Here is a 27,254-nt window from a genome sequence, read left to right as displayed (position 1 = left end):
TGCTCGTTCTGCCGATAATGGAGAAGGGGATCCCCCGTGTCTCCCCAGCATCGCAGCAGCACCTGTGTGGACACGACCTTGTCCCAGAGTGTTTTCCTGCAGGAAATGTAACTGAGGGAGGTACAAGGGTGGAAGGTGCTTGTGGGCAGGAGGGACTGCAGGGCAAGTCTGGGATGGGCAGGAATGAAGGCTGGCTCAGTGAGGCAGGTGAGGGCTGTCTGTGGTTAAGGGTGGTTAACCCCCACACCATGGGACTGCAGTGTGAGGCCAGGAGTGGTGACAAGCTGGAAAAGGGACATCCTGAATCCAGCACGGGGGTCCCTGAGCTGTGAGGCTGAGCTACAAGCTGGGTCCCTGCTGGGTGTCTGACGTAATTGTGACATACACGGCAATGTGGAGCCACGGGGACAATCCCACGGCGCCCTCTGGAAAATACACGCCCAAAAAAGGCTGCACGGAGTGCAGAGAGGGGTCGCAGGCGGGATTTATCTCAGCAGTCCCAGTTCCACAGACGCTCCCGACTCGGGTTATCCCCGCGCCGGCTGCGAAGGGCGGGGCAGTGCTGCCCTCGCGTGGCCGCCGGCGGCACCGCACAGCGCCCGGGGCCGGGGGCTGCGGGCCGGGGGTTCCCCAAAATCCCCGCGCCCTCCACTCCCAGCGCCTCTGCCCAGCGCGGAAAGAGAGGAGGGAGGAGAAGGGGAATCCAGCTTGTCCTTGTGGTGGCAAACGTGCCCCCATCTTGCCCCTATCACGATGGAAAACCAGAATGCAGAGATGTCAGGGGTCTGCCCAAAGCCAGTGGTGAGGGCAGGCAGGGGAGCTGGGACACCCCAGGCAGCCCCTGCGTGGGAATGGCCTCATTCTGCTTCATCACAGGGGCCTGCATCCTCCTCCTCCTCCTCCTCCGGGTGCGTGATCCCCGCAGCAGAGCGCGCCATGGCCCTCATCCAGCGCCGTTTCAGCTCCTCAGTGTCAGCTACGAAGGTGAACACCTGCCGGGACTGTGCCAGCTGGAAGAGGTGCCGGGACTCGCTCTGGGGCATGTCCCGCACCTGGTAGCCCAGCAGGGGGATGGAGGTGTGGGCTCGGACGTCCTGCCAAGAACAGAGACAGTGGTGGGAGGCAGGGGATGGGCACAGCGGGATGTCCCTCGGGGGTGGATCCTAGCCAGGCCTCACCTGGGGGGCTGCGTAGATGTAGAGCACGAGGGGATCGTCCTGCGGGATCACGAACCAGCCCCGCGTGCTCCCCTTGCCATTCTTGTCCAGCAGCTGCAGGGAACTGCAGAGCAAACTCCTGCTTGATACCTCTGCAGCTCCTTTCTGCCAAAAAACCCAACAAATCCCTCAACATCCAGAGCAGATGGTAGAAAGGGCATTGAGCTGAGGTCATTTCCTGGGGAATTCCCTGCCCACTCCAGAAAACCCCCCAAAGCAGAAGCAAGTGAGGGGCTGTCCTGGCTATGATGGTGTTGCTGACATCCTGTGGTGAGGGGAACCCTGAATGCCTGGTCCCAAGGCTTGGAGCAGGAGGGAGAGAGATCAACAAACACATGCACCCTCTGACTGCTGTGGGAATGACTCCCACCCCTCCTGCTCCAGGTGCAGGGCCAGACTGGGACAGCAAGAGCCAGAAGTGGTGGCTGGACAGGAGAGCAGGGTGGGTGGCAATGCTCAGAGGGCATGGGGAGGCCGGGCAGAGAGTGGCAGAGCTCACCTCCAGAATGCCTTTGTGCTTCCCCTCACGGTCCTCGAGCACCATGTGGCCGGTCAGGAAGATGTAACACTCCTGGCAGACGCGGTTTGGGCGGTTCCCATCATACTGCAGCTCGGCCTTGTAGTCAGAGCAGCGAGCACACACCACCTGCAGCAGCCACCAGACAGGGACACTGGTGACACTGGGGCAGGGCTGGGGGACCCAGGGACAGCTCCATGAGGAGATGAGAGGCAGTAGCAGCCCTAAGCCTGGTAGAGGGGTACAAGGTGTAGGAGAGGTGCACTCCTGCCCCAGCAGCCACCTGAGCAGGCCAGGAGGGAGGGAAGGGGGCAGGGGGTGACTCACGTATCCACAGGCTCGGCAGTGGTGCCTCCGGCGGGTGATGGCGTTGAAGGGCTCCTTGCAGCGCATGCACATGGTCACCAGATTGTCCCGCACCCACTGCGGGGCTCGGCGGCCCAGCTCCTCTGTCTGGGGGTGGGAGACCATAGTCTGGGTGGTCCCAGCCCCTCTGGCCTCACCCCTTCCCCTCCTCAGCCTCCCCCCAGATCAGTTTAGCTTGGGAAACTGAGGCACAGCAAGGTGTGTTCTCCCAAGCAGCTGGAGGCAGGTGGGGCACAGGGAGAGCAGGAGGGTTACCTTCACTGCAGGGGTGTCTGTCTCCAGTCCATGGACTGCTGTCTTAAAGGTCTCACTCCTCTTCTCCTTCCTGTCAATGGCATCTTGGAAGGCCTAGAGGGGAAGGCAGGGCTGGAGGGGCACTGGGGGCTGCCCTGAGCCAGGGCATGCAGCTGGGATGGGGAGGCTGTGCCCCCTCTCCCAGCACTTGGTGGTACCTTGATCCAGGCGTTCATCTCCTCCCCAGACCTGGGTACAAAAAGGAGGTGGATGAGCTGTTGTCCCTCCTCCCTGAGAGTCTGCATGATGTCACCCTTCCCCGTACCTGGCTTGGAGCTCCAGCGTCCGCTGCTTTCCCGAGACCAGGAAGGTGTGAGGGAACTCAATGTCCTTCAGCTCCCGCACCTGAGGGAGACCAGAGAAGGGATGTGGAGCTGAACCCATTTCCAGCACACCTGGACCTTTCTCCATGACGTGGGGCACAGGGATGTCCCTCAGATCCCACATGCACAAGATTTTACTGGCATTTCACATGATCAGAGTATCAACCCCACCCACCCCACGAAGCCACCCCTGGCTCCAGCTCCTCCCTCCTTCCCGAGGAAGTTCGGGCAGCAGCCATACCCCAGAGCAGGGGCTTTTGGAGGAGTCAGGGGCTGGGGGAAGCACAAAGACAAGGTGCCTGTCTGACCTTCATGCCCTCCACATCCATGCGGAGGTGGACCTGGAACTCGGCGCCCACCTGGATGACCTTGGGCACACAGTACAGCAGCATGTTGTTGAACTGGGAGGGGGGAAGAGGGTGGGTTGGAGCCCAGCACTGCCTGCTCCGAGCTGGGGGCTTCCCTGGGATCTGGGGTCCTTCACTACCCAGGGCTGAGCTGGTCCTTGGGAAGAATCCCACCCAAAACGTGACTGCTTCTGCCCCAGCCCCCTCCCACCCTGCAAAAGTGAAGCATCTCCCAGGGCTGCCATGCCCAGGGATCAGCAGATTCCCAACCGTGTCCTACACAGGGTGCCCTGCACTGAGTGGGGTCAAACCCTCCCAGCTCTAAATTCATCCCTTCTGTGTCAAGGTGACCCAGCAACACCCTGGCCAGGCTGTGCTGCCCCTCTCCCCATCCCCATCTCATCTGCTCCCTCCCCTTGCCCTGGGCATCCCAGCTCCCACCAGGAACAGGTACTTCTCCGATGTGCTGTTGTTGCGGGTGGAGATTTTTTGGATTGGTCCCTCCTTGATCAGCTCGTTGGAGGGATCCACGATGTCATCCTCGAGGCCCAGCCTCTGATAGACCACCCAGAGATTCTGCAGCCGTTCCTGGGTGAGGCAGAGGGACCTATTTTTGTGGGATGCTGAGCAGCCACAACCTTGTCACTGCTGGGTCCCCTCCATCCCCACCTCCCAGGCCAGTTGCTGAGTACTGGGAGAGGTGGCACAGTTCTCTCAGCCCAGACTGATCTTTGGGAGCAGCTCCCAAGCCTTGACCAGCCGGTCACATTCCAGCTGATGTTACAGATGTGACTTCCCCAGGCTTGGGGTGGTGGGGTTGGGCATTAAGAGCAGGGTCTAAGCTGCTCAGCTGAACCCACAGGGTTCCTGTCCCCTTCAGGATCACTGTGCCATGAGCTGCAAAGCATTTCCAGCTGGGACAGGGACTCACCATCTCAGCAATAGCTGCATTCGAGTGCTTGGCCACCATAAAAATCATCTCCAGGGCCTCTGCAATGAGAACAGACAGGCTGGAGGTGAAACACCTGCTCTGGAGCTGTGGGAGGAAGCTCCTGGCTCTGCCCCTTGTGAATTCCCATGTGTAGCAGCTGCTGCCATTCCATGAACACACCCCAAGTGGCCCTGAAACACTGTGCAGGAATCGGGGTATGGCTGGACTGCACATGGAGGGGTCCTGGGGGGACAGACAGCCCGCTCCTGTATCCCTCCATCCCAGCACGACTGGGAACTCTGTTCCACAGCGGTCTGAAAGCTCCCTCAGCTGTTACAGATCTCTTAAGGGGATACTGTGGAGGGACCACCCTTACCCTGACACACCATCCTTCCGCTCCCCAGCCCCTAAAAAGACAGATTAATCCCTCTCCCTGCTAGAAGAGGATCAGACTGAGAAGTTTATCCAAGGGCACAGGGCAGCTGGTGAGTGAATCCCATGGGGAAAACCAACGGGAGTTGTTATTTCCCTACACACCCACCCTGCCCTCCCCACCGTGGAGAGCCAGAGCCCTTACTCTCGGCATCGCCCCTGTCGGGGGACTGGGGCGGGAGTTTCCGGACATAATCCTTCAGGAGGAGCTCATAGCGCGGGATCCTCTGCACAGGCTCCAGCATGTGGTGCTGCAGCGTCAGGTTAGCACAGACCTTCCTCTTCTGGGCAGGGACACCAGGCACGGAGAGAGGAACAGTGACCAAGGCAGCTCCCACCCTCTGCTGTTTCCCCGTTCCCAGGAGATTTTGGGAGCTCTGCTGAGATTCCCCTGCCCTGCCCTTACCTGGATGTCAGCAATGAGCTCCTGGAAGGGGGGTGATTTCTCTGACCAGGCAGTGATGAGCTCCACGGCCTTGTCGAAGTTCTTCACGTACTCCCCATACATCTTGAGGAAGGGTGCGAGCTTCTGGATCACATCCCCAATGCGGGGGTTGCGGTTCCTGCAGGAGGGAACCGCAAACCGGCCACTTCCTCAGTCCGTGGGGCGGACAGACAGCGAGGGATGGAAGTGAAGGATCATGGTGGAGGACTGAGGTTTTGCCTGCTGCAACCTGCTACATCCCCACACCATTTCCTGCTCTCTAGAACAGCAATGTCCCCACCTTGCAGCCAGCCTGGGCTGTTCATACCCAGGCACACCCTCAAACCACCTGAGATGTCACCCTCCTCTCCACACTCTGATCTGAGTGTTTTAAGGAAGTGCTTTCCAGCACAAGACATTTGGAGTAACACAGGCTGAGCTCTGGTCCTGGTGGGAGCCCGAACTCAGCGCTGCTCCACCATTCTGGCCAAGCCACCCAGGTGTCCTGCTCTCCCCTCCCACAGCTCACCAATCCTCCATGCGCTTCCGCAGCTCTGGCAGGAAGAACTCAGCATGGAACTGGTAGATGGAGGAGATGTTGGAAAAGATCATTTTCACCACCTCCTCTGGGATCGTCTTCCCAGTTTTGGCTTCTTTCATCAGCTCTTTATAGAATACCTGGAAGAAAGAAGGGTGAATAAAAAGGGCCAGGAAGATACTTGAGGATCCCATTCCCCCTCTGAGACTGGCACATCACCCAGTGAAAGGCCTGGCTGCACAGGAGGGAAATCCCAGGCCCCAAGAGGAGAGGGGAATGGAAGGCTTTGCTGGGACAAGGGTGCTTCCCAGAGGTGTGCGGTGTAGGAAAGGCAAAGGCCAGACCCAATCTCTGGCTGTAAAGACCAGTAGCCCTCGTGTCTCTCATTTTAACAGCTTCACTCTCTCCAAAATCCCCTTGCACTGGTACCTCCACTCCCCAGCTCACCTGGTCGAGGAGGTGGAGGCGGTTGACATAAGCCTGCTCTGTCTCCAGCAGCTCCAGTGCTATTTTCTTTTCCTCTGGTTCCTGCATGGGGAGCAGGGCTCAGTCTCGTGGGCAGAGATGAGACCCCAAGCCAGCCCTGCCTGAGTGTGGGCACCTAGCAGCCTCTGGAGCTCACCTGGCTGCCAGGCTCCAGGCCTGGGCCCTGTGGCCTCCTCCAGTTGTCCTCACGGATTTTGTATCGCAGAGAATGGAGGCATTTGAAGCTGAGTCCGCGCCGACCTTGCTGATCCTTCTCCCCCTTATTCTCTTCTCCGGCCAGGGAGCAGCTCCGGCTGGCGGGGAATATTGGAAACTGTTGGGGCTGGCTGGCTGCAGCACTGGTCAGAGCCTGCTTGCCCCTCTGGGCAGATTTGCTGTCCCTGCTACAGAGGAATGTGATCAGCTCAGCCATTCCCCCAGCACAGCCCCCAGGCCCAGCTTAAAGCCACCAAAAGGGACAGGAGCAGCAGCTCCCCAGAGCTGGCACTGCTCTGCTCTGCTGCAGCCCTGCACTACAAACATCCTCAGCATCCTCCACGGGGCCAGGATCCAGCCTCTCTTCTCCCAGTGCCTCCTGCTGCTGGGGCCAGTCCCTCTCCTGCTCTAGAAAAGCAGGATCTTGCCGTTTATCCCACCCACAGCTCTGGCTTTCTGCCTGCTGCCACCACAGAGAAAAGCAGGGAGAAGCCCAATAGCCAAGAGTTTGAGCCAAGAGCAGGCCATGTGTAGGTGGTTTTGCAGACAGGTTGTGTTTTGGTGGTGTTCTCTCTTCCCTTTTCTGGCAAAGACAAAGCAAGCAGGTCCAGAGCAGGCATGAGGGAGAAGCCAGGCTGTGAAGGTGATATCAAGCGACTTGTCTGTCATCCAAGAGCTGGTCCCTGCAGGAAACTGCTCTGGGCAGACACTGGGAAGACATCCACTGTTGGCCTGGGGATAGGAGTGGAATGGATAGGATGGGAAAGACATGAAGGAATTTGACATCAAACTCCAAAGCTGAGGACAGGAGGTGACTTGAGGGGCAGAGACTCATGTGAAGAGGATGTCAGGTCCATCCCATGCTCAGGATGTCTGTGAGCTCGGGAGTGCATCCCCAGCCATGCACAAATCCCCTTCTGTCCAGGGGGGCTGGCAGAACCCTTCAGAGACAAAGAGGCTTTTTCCATCTCTCCTGGTGCCTCCCAGACCTGTGTCAGCCTAAAGCCACTCCTGAGTCCTGACAGGGAACTTCTCTCTTTCTATTTACGCTGACTTAGGCCAAACCATTGTCTGTTCCATTGTCTGCTCATTCCCAGGCTCCCCAGCTTCCTCTGAAAGTCCCAAGTTACTTTTATTTCCTCTAAAACAAACTTTCTCTCCACTGCAAACAACACACAACACTGCAGCAGTGACATGGGGGCAGATGAAACACTGCAGTGCTCCCAACACAACATCCCTGTGGGATGATGGGGACAACCACAAAGCCTGGGGAAAAGCACACAGCAGAGACACAGGAGTTCCTGGAATGAAAGGAAATCTCGAGCCTGAGCATCTTCAGGAATTGGGGCAAAACTCACCTGCCCAACCACCCAGCCTCTCTAAGGCTCACTGAGAGCATCTCATGGGTACAAGGAATGGCAGGATTCCACATCTTGATTCAACAGATGGAGAAACTGAGGCACAGCCCTGACAATAACTTGCCCAAAGCCTCAAAATTACTTTTACACCAGAGCCGGGGCAGAACCCCTTGCTCAGACCCCGGCACATGCTGTCTGAGGGTCCCAGCTCACACTCCGAGGGAAGGAACTGTTTCATGAAAGGAATTCTCTCTCTCCCTTAACATAATGCTTTATGTTTCCTTTCCTAGGAGCCACATCTCTGCAAACAACTGGATAGTCTGAGGCTGGGACCCTCCCAGACACCCAGGCAGTTAATTCCCAGTGGAAACCCCTGCTGACATATTTGCAAACCTCAATTTCTTTCCCAGCAGCAGCAGCAGGATGCACCAGCCAGGCTGAGTGTGAAGATGCTGAGTGGAGGGGGGGAAATGGGCTGCCACAGCCTAACCCTGAGCCAGGCAGAACCACTCACACCCCACTGAGGTTTTCAGATTTCTGCTCATGACCCGCAGCTGGAGGAAGACACTGAGGCAGACCCGAGTGGTGAAGAATTGCAAATCACCTTGTCAGCTTCTCCACAGGCTCCAAACCACCTCCACAGCGGGTTTCATTCCTTCCCAAACCCACTCCACGTGGAGCCCTAACACACCCTCAGCACCCAGAGCCCTCCCTCCTTACCAGTGCTCTTCAAACGCAGCCACCAGCTTCACCACACTCTGCTGATTATCTGCTTTTCCCTCCATGGCACAGGCTGGGAGCAGGTCCTGGGTGTCCAGGAGCTGCAGGAGCTGGTGCTGGGGGCTGCAGCTCCTTCCTCTGTTCCCCTCTCTGCTCCAAGGTGTTTCTGGCACCCAGGCTGCAGTTTGGGAACAAGGATTTGCACGAGGCAAAGCCCGCCCGCTGCCCTTTCTGTGGTAGCAGAGCTTGTCTCTGTTGGCCTCAAAAGGAAAGAGGAAGCACAGCAGTTTGTGGGTAGGAGAAACGCTGAGAAAACACTGGGAATTGTTTCAGTTTGGGAGGGATCGAAGCGGTGGCACAGCCAAGGCCAGAGCAGCAGCAGGGGTGGTGCAGGGCAGGAGGTGTGACCTGGTACATCCCCTGGCTGTGCAGCCCAGGTGGGGTGGGCTGTGTCCCACCAGGGTGGGAGGCAGGACAGTCCTGATGGCCAGAGGGGCCAGGAACAGGCTGGCAAGACCCTGGTGCCCAGATAGGACTGATGTGTCTGTCTCAAACACCAGCAGCTGGATGGCTGTGGGGCCAACCACGGATTGTTGGTAAAAACCATGAGAAAGAACAAGATGTGGCTGGAGAAGGGGCAACACTTTTCCAGAAAGGTCTGAGAGTGCACTGTGCATGAGAACCAATTTGCATGGGAAGTGAGAAACCCATCCCAGAGCTTGTGCCCCAGGACCCTGGACACCAGCTGGACCAACGCCAGAACCAGGACTGGAGACCTCCTTTCCTTTTTCCTCTTTTCCTTCTATTTCCTTTTATAAAATTATTTTCTCCTTCCTTCCGAATTCCTTCCTTCCTTCCTCCCTTCCGAATTCCTCCCTCCCTTCCTTCCTTCTTTCCTTTCCTTTCCTTTCCTTTCGAATTCCTTCCTTCCCTCCCCTCCCTTTTTCCATCTTTCTTTTCCTTTCCTTCCTTTCTTCTCTCTCCCTCTTTTAACTCACGTCCTCTTTTCCCTCTCCCCTTCCCCACCCCTTTCCCCAAAACCTTCTGACGCGTGCTCACAAACCCCGTCAGGCACTAACACCCAACTCTGCAAATCCCTAAAACCCCTCCGCCTCTCCCGCCCGCCTCCCAGCGCCGCCATTCCCGCCCCTCACGCCGGACCGCCCCTCCCGGGAATGATGGTTCCTCCCGGAATGGTTCCTCCCGCCGTGGTTCCTCCCGCGCTCCCCCCGTCCCGCGGTGGTGGCGGCCGACGCGCGGCGCGGTGACGCGGGGCCATGGCGGCCATGGCGGCGCTGCCCCCGGGGCCGCTGTCGCCGCCTGGCGGGGGCGCGGGGGCCGCGGCGGGGCCTGAGGGCGCCGAGGGCCTGTTCGTGCTGCTGGGCGCGGGGCTCGCCGCCGCCAGCCACCCCCTGCTCTACGTCAAGCTGCTCGTGCAGGTCCGCTCGGGGCGGGAGCGGGGGGGAGAGCGGCGCGACGGTGGGGTGGGAATCCCGTGTGTAACAGGGGTCGCGACTCCAGGATAACGGGAGGGTTTTTGAATGATGCCCCCATGGAGGCCTCCGTGCGCTGGGGGTGATTGTACGTACAACGCTCCTCCTTATAACGGGGCCCCCTGTGTGATGGGGGCACGTCTAGGATGGGGGACCCCTGTGTAATGAGGACCCTCGTGTGTAACGGGATGGGGTCCCAGTGGATAATGGGGGATCGGGACCCCAGTAGGGGTCCCCCGGAGGGGGATTCCTGCATAGTGTCCCTATGGAGACCCCCATATACAGTGTATACAGCCCCCCTGTTACAGTGGGACCCCCATATGTAGCAGGATGGAGTCCCTGTGTATGACAGGGGATCGGGATACCTGTATAACAGGTGGAAGTGGATTCCTGTTTAGTGCCCCTATGGAGGCCTCCATGCACTGGGATCACTGTGTTTGCAGCCCCCCCCCCCCCCCCATTGTAACGGGACCCCCTGAGCACTGGTAGAATGAGGGACATCCGGCTAATGGAGTTCCCCATATGTAATAGGATGGGGTCCCATATACACTGGTAGTCCCTATATAAAACTGGAGTCCCAATAATAGAAGGATGAGGATGCATTCTACAGTGGGGACACCCTACATAGAGAATAGGGAACACCGTATAATGGAGGGGTGAGGCCCCCTGTACAGCGGAGGTGCTTTGTAGTGGGGCGTTGAGACCTCTCCTATGACAGGGAATGGGGACACCCTGTAATCTGGGAACCCTTATAAAATTACCCCTCTGCAATGGGGCCTCCCATTTGAGGAGGGATGGGAAACCCCTTTATGATAGGAATCCCAAGATCCTCTCAGTAACAGGGACCTCCTAAAATGGAAGGGTGGAGGACCCCCTGTAATCTAGGGACCCTATAAAATGAGGAAAGGCATGCCTGTCTTGAGAGTGATGGGGGGATGATGGGATCAAGGCTGTTCATCCCAGGGACTTTGGGAGCACCAGGACAGAGACCTGCTCACAAGGTTTCTCTCTCAGGTTGGGCATGAGCCACTACCTCCAACCATTGGAAGAAATGTGCTGGGGAGGAAGGTCCTGTACCTGCCCGGCTTCTTCACCTACGGTGAGTGACTGTCCCTCCCTGCCAGCATGAGGTCCAGCCCTAGGGGAATCAGGCCTGGGAGCTGCCAGGCAGCCTGAGCTGACCTGCAGCAGCACTCCCACATCCCCTTGGGATCATCCCGAGGCTGCAGTGAGGCATAAGCCACTACAGCTCCTTGCAAGGCTGTCAGGTTCAGGTACCTGTTGCTGGGGAGAGGGCGCTGGTGGCCACAGTGCTGGTGCTGCACCCTGTTCCCCTGGCACATTGCTCTGGGTTTGCACCGTGCTGGAGGGGTTTGGGGGGGTTTTAGGTGATGGAGGTTTGTTGCAGGAGGGTTTTGTGTGTTTTGGAGATTGCAAAGTACTTTTCTTCTGCTCCAAAACAGCCCTGCAATAACCTGCCCCCTGCCCTGCTCATTTGTATTGTAGATGGAGCCCTAAAGAGACAGAAATACCAAGAAAAGGGCAGGTAATACATTTAGAAGTTAAAAAAGTCGTGTTTTCCTCTTTTTGTGGGCGGATTAGCATGGGAGAGGTGGGTGAATACTTTGTGACCTGCTGTCACAGCGGGTTTGCATGGGGAAGGGGAATGCACAGTCCTGAAAGCCGAGCTGGGCCAATCCTGCAATCAGCCATGGTATCCATGGGGTGGAAGCAGCACAGGAGTGGTGTGAGAGCACTGTCCCATCCTGGGACACCAAGGGCTGGAAATGCTCCGGTGCTGCCCTTTGGAAGATGCAATTTCCAAACAGATGGGCAGTGTTGGGTGATGGAGGGGTGCAGAGCCCGCTTGGCTTCTCTTGGACAGCACAGGACAGGGACCAGGAGCAGTCAGGACCCACCAGCACATAGTGGGTTCTATCCCACCTTGTTATATGTGGGAGAAATGGGATCTCTTGGCTTTTTTTGAGACTGGAGACCTGAGGAATTTTGCCTGGGAGAAGGTGGTGGGCCAGGAACTGAACATGGGTTTGTGAGATCCATATTAACCCTAAGTCTGACCTTTTTGGGGTGGAGGGAGGAGGTGACAGCACAGAGCACATGGGATGATCCCTGGTGACACCACACAGCACATGGGATGATCCCCCCTGACCTGGTTCAGTCCAAACTGCTTTGGAGCCCTTTCAGGTGAGCAAAACTATCAACAGACAGAAAATAGTCCAGAATACTGCAGCTGTCCTTCCAGATTAGACAGATGACAGAGAGTAAGAATTCTTGGCATCCAGTATGAAGCTTATTTAGGACTGTTAGAATAAATCACGTGCTGTGGGACTGTGCCGTGCCGAGCCAAGCCTGGCGTGGTTTCGGCTGAACCCCGGAGCTGTTTGGGGTGCTCTCCATGCATTGTCCCGTTCCCGACTGACAGCAGCCTTGTTTTGTCCTACCCAGCCAGACACATCATGGAAGTGGATGGGAAAAGAGGCCTCTTCCGTGGCCTGACTCCTCGCCTCATCTCAAGCACTTTATCAACCATCACCAGGGGGAGTGTGAAGAAGGTAAAGGTCAGATTCTCTCTCCATTAATCACCTGCAGGGTCAGTGCTACTGCAGCAAGTGCCTGCAGCCAGCCAGGGCTGCACAGGAGGGCTGATGCACCCATCCCTCTCTACCTCCTAAGGGAATAGTCCTCCAGTGCCCTTAGCCCCAAAGCGGTTTTTTATTTATAAACCATTTTAATTTTATTTGGCGTCCCCTTGCCTTGTATCCTTTGTCAGCAGTTTTGTGACTCCTCTATTCCTCTATTTTACTTTCCATCCTTTCTTTTCCTGTGTTCCTTCTTGCCTGTTTGTCTTGTCCTTGCATTTAGAGTATGGCTTTTTGTGGTTTCCCCCTGTCCTCAGACACTGTGGCTCAGCATCTCCAGCAGTTCTGACCATGTTTCTTCCCTCTCCACTCAGGCTTTTCCACTGGAAGACATGGAGCACGTGTCTAACAAGGATGATGTGAAAACTTCGCTTAGGAAAGTGGTCAAAGAGGTGAGGAGTGGCTATTGCCCATTAATGAGTGATCACGGAGGTCCCTGGGGATGTGGGTGAGGTGACTTGGAGAGAAACTGCGGTGGGAAGTTTGTGGTGTTTAGTAGCCATTCTGTGTCCATCCATGAAATAACTCACAGGAATAGAGGTTTGCCACAAGAACAGATTTCAAAAGAGGGACCCAAAATGGCTTTCCCCACACTAAGGGAAAGGGCCTGGGCTGTGCAGGAGGAGCAGCACAGCTTTTCATACAGGTGTTTTCTCCTCCCTTCCCAGACATCCCATGAGATGATGATGCAGTGTGTGTCCCGGGTTGTCTCGCACCCACTGCACGGTGAGTCCTGTCCCCTGGCTGGCAGCCCCCTCCAGACTGGGGATCACCCCAGAACCCTGCTCAGTCGGGGGATGATGCTTACCGTACTTCTCTATCATAGGAGGCTGATGCTGGGGTGATGCTGAGTAATGAGCTTCTCTCTTCCCATTCATCCAGGACCTTGTCCTAGAGATCCCATTGGGGTTAGGGCCAGTAGCAGCCTTCCAGTGCCTAAAGGGGCTCCAGGAGAGCTGGAGAGGGACTTTGGACAAGGGCGGAATGGCTTCCCATTGCCAGAGGGCAGGGTTGGATGGGATATTGGGAAGGAATTGCTCCCCGTGAGGGTGGGCAGGCCCTGGCACAGGGTGCCCAGAGAAGCTGTGCCTGCTCCATCCCTGGAAGTGTCCAAGGCCAGGTTGGACAGGGCTTGGAGCACCCTGGGATAGTGGAAGGTGTCCCTGCCCATGGCAGGAGGTTTGGAAAAAGATGATCTGTCAGGTCCCTTCCAACCCAAACCTCTCTGTGATCCTCTGAAATCCTTCCCCCCACTTACAGGCTCAGGAAAGACCCCAGTTTCTAATGAGTCTTGCAGTGCTGAGGACCACTGAGAGGAGCTGGAGATGCTGTGAGCTGAGGGAGAGCAGAAGGGTCACGTTTCATTTTCTTTCACATCCATTGCAACCCAAACTGGATTTGTTTCTCTAGCAGCCCTGTGTTTCTTTCCTCCCAGTGATCTCCATGCGCTGCATGGTCCAGTTTGTAGGCCGGGAAGTCAAATACAGGTGAGTGGCTGCAGCTGGGGGTCAGGGGTGCCAGGTGCTCCCGTGCCATGGGGAATAGGCTTATCCAGGAGGTTTGAGAGACTGAAAAGTGAATCTGAGCTGTGGTTAGAGGGTGAGTGACTGGGGTTGAAGGGATGTGGGAAAGCTGGGCTCTGTCCCTGACATGCTTCTGTTCTACCTTGTGCCCGTGGGGATTTGGGGCTGTATCACCCCTTGCTGATCACACAGCAAGTCTCCTGCCTTTTTCCTTTGGCTAGTAATGGAAAGGGAAGGCAGCTGGGAGGCAGAGTAGATAACACAAAGCTTTGCTGCAGCCCTGCTTAGTCTGTAAAATTTTTCCAAGCCTTTTGCAGTACCAGCTGCCTCTCTGCAGGACAAAACTGCCTGTGCAGCAACATGGAGGCACGCTAGACAAGATTACAGCCAGCCCACGACAGCCAACTCGAGTCCCCAAAGGTGGGACAGGGTTCTTGGGCTTTAGAATCAGCCAAATGAAACCATATCACACAGCATCTGTACCCACTCACAAAAGCCTCACAGAGCTCTTGTACCTTCAGCATTGAACAGTTGTGTGCAGGTTGGGTGTTCTCCCGGGTGTTACTGCAGACTGGCAGAGTACAGACACGACCTTCCTTCCCTCAGACCTTCCTGGTCTGAGGAGAATAAGCAGAACAAGCTGCCTTCTGCTGGAATGATGGCTGGGGAGGCACTGCCATGGCTGGGGGCTGCAGGATTCGTGTGTGGTTGCACAGGACAGAGGTGGAACAACGGTGCACACTCACAGCTCTTTTCCTTTCTTGGCAGCGGTGTGTTCAGTGCCATTGGCAGGATATTTAAGGAAGAAGGGATCCTGGGATTCTTTGTGTACGTGAGTTGTTATTTAAATACTTTCTCCCATAGCCCGAAGGCACCGAAGCCCGGCTGCTCTGCCAACCCCAGCTGGAGTCACACTGAGCTGAAACCTTGTCTGACCAAGGGACTCCCACATCGCTCCCGTGATGTTTGACCATTAAGTTTGCCCCAGATCTTACCTTCAGTCAAACCTTCAGAGCACAGAGGAAGCTTTATTTTTTCTTATCTTTCTTTTTCCCTTGATGCTTCTTTGTGTTTCAGTGACAGGCCATTTAAAGCATTTGTTTTGCAACAAGCACCAAGATCAAGTGCCACAATAAGATCCTTTGCTGACATGAAAGCCAGGGCCTGGGTGCTTGTAACGAGCAGGTTTACCTGTGTGATTGGAGCGGGGACCAGGAGGAGCTGAAAGGTGTTTCCAGCTGCTTACAGAGAGAGGCAAATTGGTGCATCACTGAAATGGAAGTTTAGTGGACACCTTTTTGCTTGAACCCGTAATTAATGCTTCCTGCCTTTCTTTCTTGCATAAAAGAAGAACCACCTGCTGTCCCCGCTCGTGGTGGGGAGATAACTCACTTTATGATGTCAATAATAATAAAGGCAGCTCTGGAATTTCAGGAGGGCTTTTCAGGATGCCTTTGGCTCTGCAGTCACAAAATACGGGCCTCCAGATGAAACCTGAGTGCATCAGGAAGAGGGAAACAATCACAGGGGGGTCATGCCCTGTCCTTCCCCAAGGGAAAATGGCCAGGGTCTGCAGAGACCCCACCTATTGTGTGTCACTGCTTCTTCCTTTGGCAGCCCACAGTTTCTCAGCTGAGCTGTGCAGCTCCAAATCTGCTCCATTAAATATAGGATCCTTTGGGATGGTCCCTGTGAGTGGGGCATGGCTGGAGCAGGCTGCTCACAACCCTCCACCTGCCAGGGAAGTGATCTGAAAGAAGCTGCCACATTCCCTTCCATCCACATAAACACTGCTGGTAGCCTAATGAAACTTAGTAGTTCACAGGAAAGGCTTTAACACAACCCAGATTGTCTCAGGAGGGCTCTGAAGTTCTACATGCTCTATAACCCTGTTAGGAAATCCCACTGCTGTGAGGGGAGCACAAACTGCATCTGAAGAACCAAACTGCTGGTTTTCTCCTCTCAGCCCTCCTGGTGCAATCCCAGCACATCCACTCCCCTAAAATCATGGCAGTGCACTTGTGTCTCATGGCCTTACAACCCCCCCCAGCAATAACAGTGGCACGCACTCTCTGGGTGTGTGCCTGGCTAGAGACAAAGACTTTTCAAGAATGGATGTATCTCCCTTCCCCTCATATCTGCAGCAGGCTCCTGCCAGCCCAGAAAGGTGTTCCCTGAGCCCCAAAACTGCTGGGCATGGTCATTTCGAGGGTGGCTGGCCCCAGGGCCCTTGCACTGGGATTTCTTCTGTTGGGTCACATCACTGTACATCATTCAGGCTTCCTCTCTGCCGCCTGCTGTTCCAGCTTTTCATCATCTTCCAAAAACACTCCCAGTTCAGATCTTTGACATCTCAGCAGGTGTGAGAATTGTAGCACTCTCTTTACTATGTCAATAGTAGCTCTGGAATTCCAGGAGGGGTTTTTCAGGCCTGATGCCTTTGGCTTGTTGGGTTTTTTTAGTTCCTTTCTGCAGCTCTCAGATCCCTGATTTCCAGTTATCCAGCTCAGGGCCAGCAGCTGTTGTTACTTTGGAGGGGAGAGAGGGATGGGATCCTTACTGGAAGTGGAATAAACAATCTGACTTCTATCAACAGTTGGGTGAGGTTTTCCTTATGGGGCTGCCCTTGCCCAGCCCTTTGCTTCTGGACTTTATTAAGCCCCCGTTGTATCTGCAGCAGCACAGGAGCTTCAGACTTGACTTTGAGTTAGAGAAAGGATGTTTTTTTACAAAGGCTGAAAGCCAAACACAAAGCAGAACATCTCTTTGGGGCCAAAGAGCTTTGATTTCTTTGTCCTGTCTGTTGCTCTCATGTATCACATCTTTGAAGCCAGTGGATCTTCTGTTGAAGGTTTCTGCTGTGCCTGGCCCCTGAGACCTCAGCTGCAGCCCCAGGGCTGCTGGGGCCTTAACAATACACAGGTTGTTCCCAAAAACAGTCCCAGTTGCTGCTCTGCTGCTGCAGCAACCACAGCAGGAAGCAAACTGGTCCCTTCTCTGAGGAGGCAGTGTCGTGTTTGGGAAAAAACAAATGACTCAGATTAATGTGCTTGGAGGTGGCTCTCCCAGCTCAGCAAATACTCATGCGGCTCTTGACAGGCTCCTTTTCAGAACTGACCACATCTGCTGCTGAAACACAGGTTTGACACCCACCTGGATCCTTTTGCAGTGGAACAACCCCTGCAAAAGCAGGAGACCCTGCACTGGTGCAGGAGATGCTGCAGAAGCACCAACAAACTGGAGAAACCCTCTGGAACATCTTGTTAAAAGTTTTAGTGCCATTATCTGCAAAAGCTGGGGGTGCTGGTGCTGCTGGGAGTTCCAGTGTGTCAGTGGGAGGCATTAACCAAAGAACTGTGCTCCTGGGGGCAGCAGGGACTGGGAAAAATCAGAGGGACATGAGTGTTGCCCCCAGTTACTCCCACTTCTCAGTAGAGTAGGTTGTGCAGGAACAACCCCTGTCATTTTGATTTCTAAAAGAAGGGAGATTCCACAAAGAGATGAACTTCTCCTTCTGCATCCAAAAGAGCATCTGCAAAAATGGAAACCACTTCATCTGTGTCTCACTTGGGTTTCTCAGCAGGAGCTGGGCCAGGGAGGGATTTGGGATAGAACAAGGGGACTTGAGTCATGCCCAAAAAACAGATCCCAAAAACTTCCCAGCCAGAGCAGCACATGTAGTACCAAGTTTGAAGGCTGGGAGAGCTCTTCCCTGAAATCTTCCTTTCAGCTCCTGCCAAAGTAAAAGTTTCATTTTGTGGGAGTGGAGTTTCTGTGTGCTGGTGGAGGGAAGGAGGGCTGGGCACCTTGGGAGGTGGCACCGGGACCCTCCTGCACCTCACACCCCTCCTTTTGCCCTTGCAGTGGGTTAGTCCCTCACATCCTGGGGGATGTCATCTTCCTCTGGTGCTGCAACCTCCTGGCTCACTTCATCAACACCTACGCGGTGGATGACAACGTGAGTGGAAGTGCCTGAGGGACGGTTTGGGGTTTGGACCAACCACCTGCAGTGGGAAGGAGTTACTGGGGAGCAGGGGCTGATTTAATACAGACCCCGGGCTTTGGGGGCATCCCTGTTAGAGTGCTGGAGGTGCTGTGTCTGCTCGGGGCTGTGCTTCACCTGCACTTTAGGGGATCACATTTGACAGCAAATGCCTTCCCAGACTCTCAGGTGGGATGCAGCCCGCTCTAAATTGCTTTCTGCCTTGTCCCCTGCCCCGAGCCCTTCGCCTCAGGCTCAGGGAGTGTCACAAAATGACTGTGCCAGCCTGGTGTCATCCCCCTGCTCCACAACGCCTTTGGTTTCTCTCTGCAGTTCAGCCAGGCATCGGTGATCCGGAGCTACACGAAGTTCGTGATGGGGGTATGTAGGCAGCTGCCGTGTCCTTTCCCCTCCTCCTGCTACCTCTGGGCTGAGAGCTCGTGCTCTGGGGGTACAGGCTGCTCTGTACTTTACATCCTTTACCCAAGGATAACTCTGCTAACATGCAAAAGCTGGAAACAGCGTTTTTGACACTGGGAGCATTAGAGAGGCTGCTGGTTTTCTGTGCTTTCAGATCGCTGTGAGCATGCTGACGTACCCATTCCTTCTCGTGGGAGATCTCATGGCAGTGAACAACTGTGGGTATGTCCTTCACACTGAGATCTAAAGCTTTCCCTTCCTTTCTTGCAGCCCCTCGTTGTCTGAATGGGCTGCTAACGACCGTAAAGCTTTCTTACAGCCCTGTAAACTCTGTGGCACCTCGCAGAGCTGGCTCGTTTCCTGTCCCAGGTTGCTTATAATTTTAGATCAGAGGGCACAGACACGAGCAGCAGAAAAGCTCAGGTGGTGAGGAATAGGGAGAGTTGTGGTGGTGTGGTCCGATCTGAGCTAGGCTGGAGGCAGAGGGATCAAAGGGACCGTGCTGGCTCCAGGGAGCAGCACGAGGGAAGCAAAGCTCTTACGGCAGCAATGGGAGCAGACAGGAGCAGGACCAACTTGCCTTCCCAGTCCCACTGCTGCAAGTCTTCTGCATTTGTGCTCATGGGAACGGGGTGGGATCTGAGTCTGGTGTAGTGTTTTCTCAGTGTCTGCTGGCTTTTGAAGGTGTAGATACAGTCCTGGACTCTCAACGTCTCCAGGTAACGCTCCTCGTTCGTGCACTCCAGGGGTAATTAAATTACAGATCTGCTGCATTGTAAATAACGAGCTGTCACTTGGCCACCGGCCCGGTGTGGACACGGCCCCCCCCCCTCCTGCCGTGTCCTCACTGGCACTTCCTGCTGCTTTTGTGTTACCTGTGTGGGTAAGGTGACACATCCACCTCAGCTGTTCCCTGTTGCCGTGCAGGTTGCGCGCCGGCCTCCCTCCCTACGCACCTGCCTTTGCATCCTGGATCCACTGCTGGAGGCATCTCAGTGCGCAGGTGAGGGAGCTGCGCACACACTGGGCTTTGGGCTCCCTCTGGTCCTTCCCCAAGTCTCCAGCATTCCCCAAATGTGCCTGTGCTGCATCCTTGCCGTGCCCTGTAGCCTGCTTCTATCCCTCCAGTTGTGGCACTGGTACCAGCATGGCAGTGCTGCTCTGCCCATTGCACACCCCAAGCTCGCACCCCGCGAGCTTTCAGCCTGTGCATTGCACACAGCAGAGTCTGTGCCCCTCTCCATCTGTCACCTCTGGGGGAAATGCCCAGCTCCAGCACCCACGGGGCTGGATCCCCACTTTCTCCTGCAGAGCAGCCCAGGGTGCCCAGGCCTTGCAGCCCTGCCATGGGCACGGAGTCGGGCCCTGCTAAAGCAGCTTTAGTTCCCTGGCCAGGTCTCAGGTTGCCCTGACCCCGTGCTCTCCTCCTCAGGGGCAGCTGTTCCGTGGCTCCAGCCTGCTGTTCCGCAGGGCGCCCATCCCAGCCGCCTCCTTCCCCATTGACTGACTCCTCGGCAGGGAGAGCTCATCAACTTGGACTCCTCAAGAAACCCCAAGCTTGTTTCGATATCTGTATATTTCTATTTTCTGATCCAAAGTCCATGGTGCCAGAACTGACACCTCCTCTCCAGCAAGGCCAGCAACAGACTTCTGGACATCTGGCTTCAGGTTCCAGCTGGACCAAAGCTCCATCCTCATGGCTGTCTTGACTGGGATGTGTAGCAGAGAGAGCAGAAAGGCATTGTCCCTTTGGTCCAGGCTGTAAGCTCTGGAGTTGCTGGGGAAGTCCAGGAATCCAGAAAATGCCCAGGTACTAAAAGAGCCAGCCCTGAGCTGCGGGGACAAAAGACTGCTTTGTTCTGCCTGAGCTGAGAAGCAGCAGGAGATCCAAGGTCATCTCACTGGGAAGGTTATACCAGGTGACAGCCTCGTGCCTCATCCTTTCTGGAGAGAGCACCTTTGCCTGGCAGGTAGCTCATCCTGGGCAAGATCAACCTGGCATCCATATTTAAGGTTTGAGGGTACCTGAACACCCGGGAGCACCCCACCTCCCATGGGTGTGAAAAAGAAATTATAGGATCAAAACAGGGAAGGGAAACAGATTCCCACTACAGAGAACAGCAGAGTCCCAAAGAGACGGGTCTGGCCCAGCTCAGGGCAGCGTTGGGCCGTGGACACGGAGAGAGCCCTTGGGAAGGGACACGCGCTGCCACCGGTGCTGCTTTGGGCAGGATTTCAGTCGTGGAATGGGCTGTGCTTAGGATGCACCCAGCAGAGCTGTGGGCTGGGCAGGCAGCCTGCACACTCTCAGGGGAGGTGGGTGCTGGGTTGGACTGGCCTGGCTGCGCTGAGGGGCATCTCCCAGCCAGCAGCAGCACAAGCCCTGCTGGGCTCCTGCTCCCATTGCTGAGGGAAACGGAGCCGCCGGGATCGGAGAGCTGCACACAAAGGGCTCTCCTGCAGCAGGGGCAGCCATCCAGGGCTGTCTGCACTAAAGGGATAAACCTTGAGCTGGCCAAAGGCTGGCGAGGCATCAGGGTCAAGGCCTCCTGGTGCTCAGTGGAGCACGGCTGGCTCTGTGTGTGTAGCAGAGCTCACCAGTGGCAGAGGTTTGATTGATGCTGAGCTGCCAGACAAGAGTTTTTTTGCACCAGTCTGTGCTGTGATGGCAGCCAGGCAGATTTCCCCCATTTCAGTTCCCCATGAAGCAGTCTTTTGCACAGAGGTGATGCTGCACTCCCTGGGAAGAGGTTTAGGGTTCCTTGAGCAGGTTCCCATGTGCTGCAGCAGCAGCAGCTGGGGTCACATCTCATCCCGGTCCTCTGGGGTCCTGCCATCACAGGGGGTTTTTTCTCCAGCAGGCAGGGTCGATGCACACCCCCAGCCAGGCTTGCAGGACGGTGGTGGTATGTGCTGGGACTGGCAGCCCCCACCCAGCTCCCTTCGGTGTTGTGAAATTGGTCCTGTTTGTCCTCCCTCCCTCCCAGTTTGTGTTACAGTTAAATAATGCATGGACCTGTTCCCTAACACCAGAGATGATTTCAAAGAGGATTTAATTATGCTCCAAAATACAGCTATAAAACAATTATTGGATCTTTCCTTTTTTTTTTTTTTTTTTTGATTTTTTTGCATAATGTGCTTCCTCACTCACAGAAAGTTTAAGACAGGCACTTCTTTTGGTTTTTTCCCCAAAGCATGGGCTAAACCAGCTGTTTGAAACTCATTTCCCCCCTGATTTTCCCCACCTCCATGGAAGGTGGGCATATTTAGGCTGAGCAAACTGCAGTGGGTGCACCTGGAGTGAGCGGGGAGGCAGCAGAGGGCCTGGCTGCTTCAAACAATGTATGTGAAATTAGGTTTCTGGAGTTAAAATTGACCCTCAGGTCTTCTGGAAGGGGTGATGGAGACCCTTTGCTGCTGCCAGACCCGTCATGTGGGCTCAGCCATTCCATCTTCCCCCTGACAGCTCCATCCTTCCCCACCGGCCTTTTATCACCTTGTTTTATGACCTGCTCCAACACAGGGCATTGCATCTCCCAGGTCACACAGCACCTGCTCAGGAGCATGGACCTTTATCCTCCAAATTAAAGCCACCTTCTGCTGGTCACATGCCTGTGAAACCTCATGCAGCCTCTGCACTGCCTGACTGCAGCTACTGCACGGAAAGGTGCTATTTCCTGTCCTTTGAGGAATTTGCCTAAGGAATTTACCTAAAGCTGCACCAGTGCATGCATCCTGCCAGTAATTTCTGCCCATTTCATCAGGGCCCACAAACTTGGCTGAAAACTCAACAGTTGACTATAGTTTTTGCTCAATTTAAATGAAAACCAGGTTTCAAAGCTTTCAGTGCACTGCCTTACTTTGAAGCAGGGGCTGCCATTCTTAGCATGATTGAATATTTCCTCACCTCCTATTTCTATCCTTGATTGTTGTCCCATGCTTCGTTTGAGGGGACAAATTATCTCCACCAGGAGCAGGCAAGGAGACAACCCAAACCCTGGCTGGGCATCCCTCTCCCTTAAATTGCTGCCCATTAGTCAGTGCTCAGGTAACCCAGCTGAAGGGGATGGGGCCCCATTCCCACAGGAGAGGGGATCCAGGGTGGAACGTGGTCGGGAGAACAAATGAAGGGGTGGAGGAGGAGGTTTGGGTCTGGCGCCCAGGATGGAGCCGGGGATTTCTCCCACTGGCGCTCCCCTGTCTGCCCAGGAAACAAACTCTGGTTTAAATATTGACTCTCCTGCACAAAGCCAGGTTGGGTGGGGATCGCTGCCGTTCCGTGCCCGTGCCGTTTATCAGCCTCCAGTGGAAAACTGAGATTGCTGGGACTTTGGCCTCATCTGCTCCCAGCTGCCCGGGGGAGAAGGGAGGCAGCGGCAGCAGCCAGGAGAGGGAATCTCAGGTCAAGGCTGGTCTGTCTCTCCGCCGGGCTTGGACACTTGAGTCTGGCAGGATCTGGGAAGCAACGAGATGAGCCTTTGTGCCCAGGGAGGTGCAGCTGAGCTCAGAGCGACTGTTTCCCCTGCAAATCGGCCTGCTGAAGACCTTTCAGTCCAGTCCAAACCCCCTCGTGGCTGTGCTGCTCTCCCGCCGTGGAACCGGGAGGGAAACATCCCAGAGAGCTCTCCTGATGCCTGGACAGTGCCTGGTGTGTCCCTGGTGTCTGGTCAGTGGGAAGGCTAGGGGCTGCCAGCCCCCCCGCAGCCATGGAGGGCCCCATCTTGCAGCCACACATGAGGAAGTGCCCTGTGGCACAGCTGCCCTCGATAAGGCTGTTTGCTCTGTTCTCCCGCAGCGCCGAGCTCCACGTAGGCAAATAATTCCTTAAAAAAAAATACATATATATGTAAAAATAATAACCCTCACAGAGGAGATCCCGCTGCCGGGCTGGTGGGACCGGCTGGTGCCAGGAAATGCTCAGGCACCAGAAGCACAGTGACCCTGGACCTGTCCCTGTCTTCACACATCCCCGTCCCCTGGGACGGCCTTCACCCGAAATGGATTATGGAGGAGCCAGGTCCTCATGGATTCCCCCCTGGACAAGGGAAATCCTGTCTGGAAACCAGGAGAAGAGGCCAAAAAGAGCACGGTGGCAAAGCTCAGCACAGTGGCCTGACCTGCCGCACTGACAGTGACAGCTCCGTCCATCACTCACGGCTGGTAAGAGGATGGGAAGAGTGTGGGGAAGCTGCTTTCCATGCTCCTGCTTGCCTGCTGGGGGCTTTTTTTTTAGGGTAAACTCCCTCAAATCCCCCTAAACTTGAGCTGCCCTGTTCCTTCCTGGGCAGTGCTCGCGGGGGGAGCTGGTGGTGTTTCATCCCACCCTGAAGGGATCTGGGTCTTTTGGGGAAGAGGTGGCAGCATGAGGTCAGCCGAGACTCCTTTCCCTGCGGCCACCGTGACCCCTGCACACCTCCCTCAGCACTTACACCATGCTGGGCCCCCCATCCCAGGGGAGAAACAGGAGGGGGAAAAGTCTCCCCAGCTTTAAACTCAGCTCCTCTCCCCCTGCTGTGACCCCAGGGTCAGGCCGGCGTGGCGAGGGCCGGCATCGCTGCGGCCCTGGCTCGAGGTACCGCCGGCCCTTGCTGCAAACATGGGAATGCTCTCATCCCTCGGAATGGAGTTTCTCCCTGAAAAGCCGCCTGCGCTCTGCGGCCGGGCGGCTCTTGTCAGGCTGCCAGAGGAGGCCGGAGCAGCGTCACATGCAGCAAAGTTTTACAAGGCAAGCAAGCGTTTGGGGAGAGGGACGGGAGAGGGACCGACCGCCGCACGCACACGCTCGGACGCGCACGCGGAGAAACCTCCTCCAGGCTCCCTCCAGCTCTCATCCCAACGTTGATTTTTTTTTCTTTCCTCCTTTTTTTTCTTTTTTTTGGAAGAACAAAGACTTTGGGGTGGGTTGGCGCTGTTGTTTTTCCGGGGTTGGTGTTGGTGGATGGGGGGAGGCTGGATGTGGAGGGGGGGAGCCGGTGGCTTGAATGCGAGAAAGTCCCGAATTTCCCTGGCCGAGTTGCCGAGATCGTCTGTGCGAAACTTAGAGGAGGAAAGACGGGGGAGGAAGGGGGGGGGAAATAATTAAAAAATAAAAAATGATGACGTCACTCGGAGCAGGGGTGCCTTCCCTGCTGCCTGTCAGATGCGCCTGAAAAGAACAGGGCAATAAAACAACAGCCGCCTCTGTCTCCCTCGTTAAACACGGCACTAATTGGATGTTAATTTTTCCTTGCTCTTCTCGCTGCTCGATTGTGAGAGCTCTGCCTGGCTCTCCCTCTCCCGCTTCCTTTCTTTCCTGTTGCAATGCTCTTGGCAGCTCTGAGGGACTCCGGACTGTGCGCTCCCCTCCCGCTCGTGGACTGGAATAATTCAGGAGCTCGGAGAATTAAAAAAGACGAGGCGCGGGGGCGAACGGTTCAGAAACGGGGCGGGCGTGATGGATTTCGAGAGCTACGCTAATCTCTCCGTTTCCCGTGCATTGTCCTGCCGACTTGGAGCTATTCTCTTCCCATTTGATTTCTCTTCCCCTCCTTTCACTTCGCGTTGGGTTTGGACTGCCGGGCAAAAATATATGTTTCAAAAAAAAAAAAAAAAAAAGGCATTAAAAAAAAGGAAAAAAGGCAGGAAAAAATAGAAAAAAGGCTAAAAAAAAAGGAAAAAGGGCAAAAAAAGAGAAGAAAAAAGCCCAAAAAAAAGGAAAAGAAAAAAAGCCTGGTTCAATGACGACAAACCCCCAAACCTCCTCCCAGCTCCCCCCGTCTCGCCGCGCTGCCTAACCCCTGCGTGGAAACAGGCGTTTTAGGGAGCCGGAGCAGGAAGTTGTTGTTCTCTGTCTTGCCCAGGTCATCCTTCCAGGGTATGTGTGCAAGGGCGGTGGGCACGAGGGCTCGGTGGGCGCCCAGCAGCCGTTGGCCGCCCCCCGCGCTACCCCCGGCCAACGAGGCGGGTGAGCAGCGGAGGGGGAGCGGGGGCCGGGTGGTGTTTTGGGGGACGCAAGAGGGGCCCAAGGGACAGGATGGGTGGGGGAGCGGAGGGGAGGGAGCGGGAGGCGGAGGTGGGGGGAGAGAGCGAGAGCCGGGGAGTAAAGTCCTACCTGGGATCGGTGCCAACTTCCTGCAAAGGGTTACAGACCCGCGGCTTTGAGAGCCCACCAGAGGCGAGTGCGCTCTTGTCACGGTTCCAAGGCGAGATGAAGGCAGCGGGAACAGGTACAGCAGATGCCGAGTGGCCTCGTTTGCCCGCCGAGCAGGGCTTCGGCTCAATTTAAACCTCGCCGACGAGGAGGCTTCAGTGCTCCCGCCGGCGGGGGCCTCGCCATCCCCGCACGAGGCCACCGGGGCTGTCGGGTGCCAAGGGTGGGGTGCGTGGCTCGGTGGGGGGGGGTGTGTGTGCATGGCACGGGGGGGCCTCTGCCGCTCGCTCGCCTTCTCGCCGTTTGGATTAACATGCGGAAGATGCGCCTGTCACTTTGCTTACTGTCAGCGCCGGCTCGGGGATGGGTGACGGCTTTGTTCGGCGCAGCCGGGGGAGCCGTGCCAACTCGGACTTGGCAGGCGAAGCCGGGTGGGCAGGGAGAGGGGGACGAGGGAGCGGGAACGGCTGCTGGGGCGGCTGCGGAGGGACGTGGCCGCAGGCCCGCGTCTGAGCACGGCAGCTTTCTGTTGGCGTGCGCCTCCCTCTCCCTCCCTCTCTCCCGCGCTCGCCTGCGCCCAGGCTGGTGCAGACAAAATGAAAACGTGTTTTGTTTTGGTTTTTTGGCATCTCCCCAGCAGCGCTACCAACCCCAGCTGCCCCCCCCTCCGCTCCCTTCCCCAACCCGCTGCGACTCCCTTTTACAATCGGCATGACCCAGGTGCTCGGGCAGCAACAAAATAAGGCCAAAAATACCTCCTGGCACCCAAACCACCCCCAATCTGCCACCCTCGGCAGCAACTGCTCCCAACCGTCCTCCATGGCGGGTGGGTTGTTGTTTGTGTGTGTATATATATTTTTTGTCCTCTTTTTTTTTTTCCCCTCATCGGGTCCCTCTCATGTTGGGTGTGTGTGTTCCTATTCAAGGACCCACCACCTCCTGTTGTGCTAAAACCAGGAAGGAGGGAGCCAAGGGCTCATTTCTGCCTGGACGCCGGGGCGGCGGGCGAGGGAGACAACGATGGAGGACAAGAGGAGGGAGGAGAGGGATGGGAAGGCGGGAAAAGGAGCATGGGGAGGGTGGAAGAAATAATCCACCTCCCCAGGCCTTTTGTTTAACCTGTGTCGATGCAAAGAGAGGTCTTGGGGGGGGTTTTCCTCCCCTTGTCCTTTTTTTTTGCCCTGTGCTTGAGTGTGTTTTCGAGCCTGATGGGGCAACTTTCCGGAGCGGGCGGTGTCGGAGGTTGATTTTTTGGGAGGCGGCGGGCTCGTCCCGCAGGCGCGCGGCTCCGAGTGCAGGAATTCCTGCCAGCTCGCCTTTGTGCCAGCCTCCGTTGGCCTTGGGTGTCTCGTTCAGATGGAGCCTGGCATCCAGGCACCGCCCATTTCTTGGCGTTGAGCTGCGAGGAGAAGGAAAGGGGAGAGAGCGAGCGAGAGAAGGGAAAAAAAAAGCTGTCTCACTCAAACTGGCCTTTCTCGGAAAAGGATCCTTCCCCGATGATTGTCCGGATAAGCGGAGCTAAATCCAGCCACTACTCAACAACAAAACCACTCTCTTCCACGGTGCGTCTCTCTTGCTGCCTTGGTACGAAATCGAACCTCACTCTTAATTTTGGTTGGTTTTTTTTTTGTTTTTTTTTTTTGCTCGTGCGGTTGGGGTTTTTTTGCCTTTGATTTGAAATAACGTTTTGTTCCTCCAGTTGCTCCGTTGCTTTGTTGTTGCTGTAACCTGCCTTCTCCCCGAAATCCCTTCCCGCCGAGTCCTCCGGCCCTTGGTGCTAAAACACCCGACTTTAATCGGTCTCCTAGAGAGGGATGTATAGCAGATAGGCAGGTCCTTACGTGCAGCGTTTGGAGCAGAACTGGAGGGTGATTTCTCTCCCTGCCCTCGCCCCAGCAC

The 27,254-nt window shown here is 55.9% G+C and overlaps 2 protein-coding genes and 1 long non-coding RNA gene across 5 annotated transcripts; 1 reads left to right on the top strand and 2 right to left on the bottom strand.

Moving 5' to 3' along the window:
• Positions 1-466: 466 nt before the first annotated feature.
• Positions 467-8,955, bottom strand: FGD2 (FYVE, RhoGEF and PH domain containing 2). Of its 2 annotated transcripts, none has more exons than XM_042013560.1 (16): positions 8,149-8,955; positions 6,012-6,258; positions 5,837-5,917; positions 5,381-5,529; positions 4,834-4,990; positions 4,573-4,711; positions 3,996-4,054; positions 3,506-3,652; positions 3,026-3,118; positions 2,660-2,739; positions 2,553-2,583; positions 2,356-2,448; positions 2,062-2,187; positions 1,717-1,863; positions 1,179-1,322; positions 467-1,094 (listed from the first exon to the last, which is right to left on the bottom strand). In XM_042013560.1, the coding sequence occupies exons 1-16, from the start codon at positions 8,211-8,213 to the stop codon at positions 858-860; spliced, it is 1,995 nt and encodes a 664-aa protein (XP_041869494.1). In that variant the 5' UTR covers positions 8,214-8,955; the 3' UTR covers positions 467-857. The 2 variants fall into 2 exon arrangements, with proteins under 2 accessions (XP_041869494.1, XP_041869495.1); XM_042013561.1 differs by having other exon boundaries at positions 6,012-6,168; positions 8,149-8,954.
• Positions 8,956-9,407: 452 nt separating this feature from the next.
• On the top strand, positions 9,408-21,311 carry MTCH1 (mitochondrial carrier 1). The gene is made up of 12 exons (XM_042013298.1): positions 9,408-9,587; positions 10,656-10,740; positions 12,108-12,214; positions 12,616-12,693; positions 12,970-13,027; positions 13,737-13,788; positions 14,593-14,652; positions 17,689-17,782; positions 18,140-18,187; positions 18,381-18,448; positions 19,154-19,229; positions 19,659-21,311. Exons 1-12 carry the CDS (start codon positions 9,426-9,428, stop codon positions 19,731-19,733), a joined length of 963 nt encoding a protein of 320 aa, XP_041869232.1. The 5' UTR covers positions 9,408-9,425; the 3' UTR covers positions 19,734-21,311.
• Positions 21,263-25,958, bottom strand: LOC121657511. Of its 2 annotated transcripts, XR_006013655.1 has the most exons (3): positions 25,317-25,938; positions 23,656-24,777; positions 21,263-23,049 (listed from the first exon to the last, which is right to left on the bottom strand). It is a non-coding gene; the product is annotated as an uncharacterized LOC121657511 (long non-coding RNA). The 2 variants fall into 2 exon arrangements; XR_006013654.1 differs by lacking the exon at positions 23,656-24,777 and having other exon boundaries at positions 25,317-25,958.
• Between the last annotated feature and the right edge of the window lie 1,296 nt (positions 25,959-27,254).

This window comes from Corvus kubaryi, unplaced genomic scaffold, assembly GCF_017639235.1.
Source record: "Corvus kubaryi isolate FWS band 111438036 unplaced genomic scaffold, C.kubaryi_AGA036_p1.0 split1-37355, whole genome shotgun sequence".
Lineage (NCBI taxonomy): Eukaryota > Metazoa > Chordata > Aves > Passeriformes > Corvidae > Corvus > Corvus kubaryi.
The sequence above is the reverse complement of the archived record's forward strand: the minus strand, read 5'-3'. Positions and strand labels throughout refer to the sequence as shown.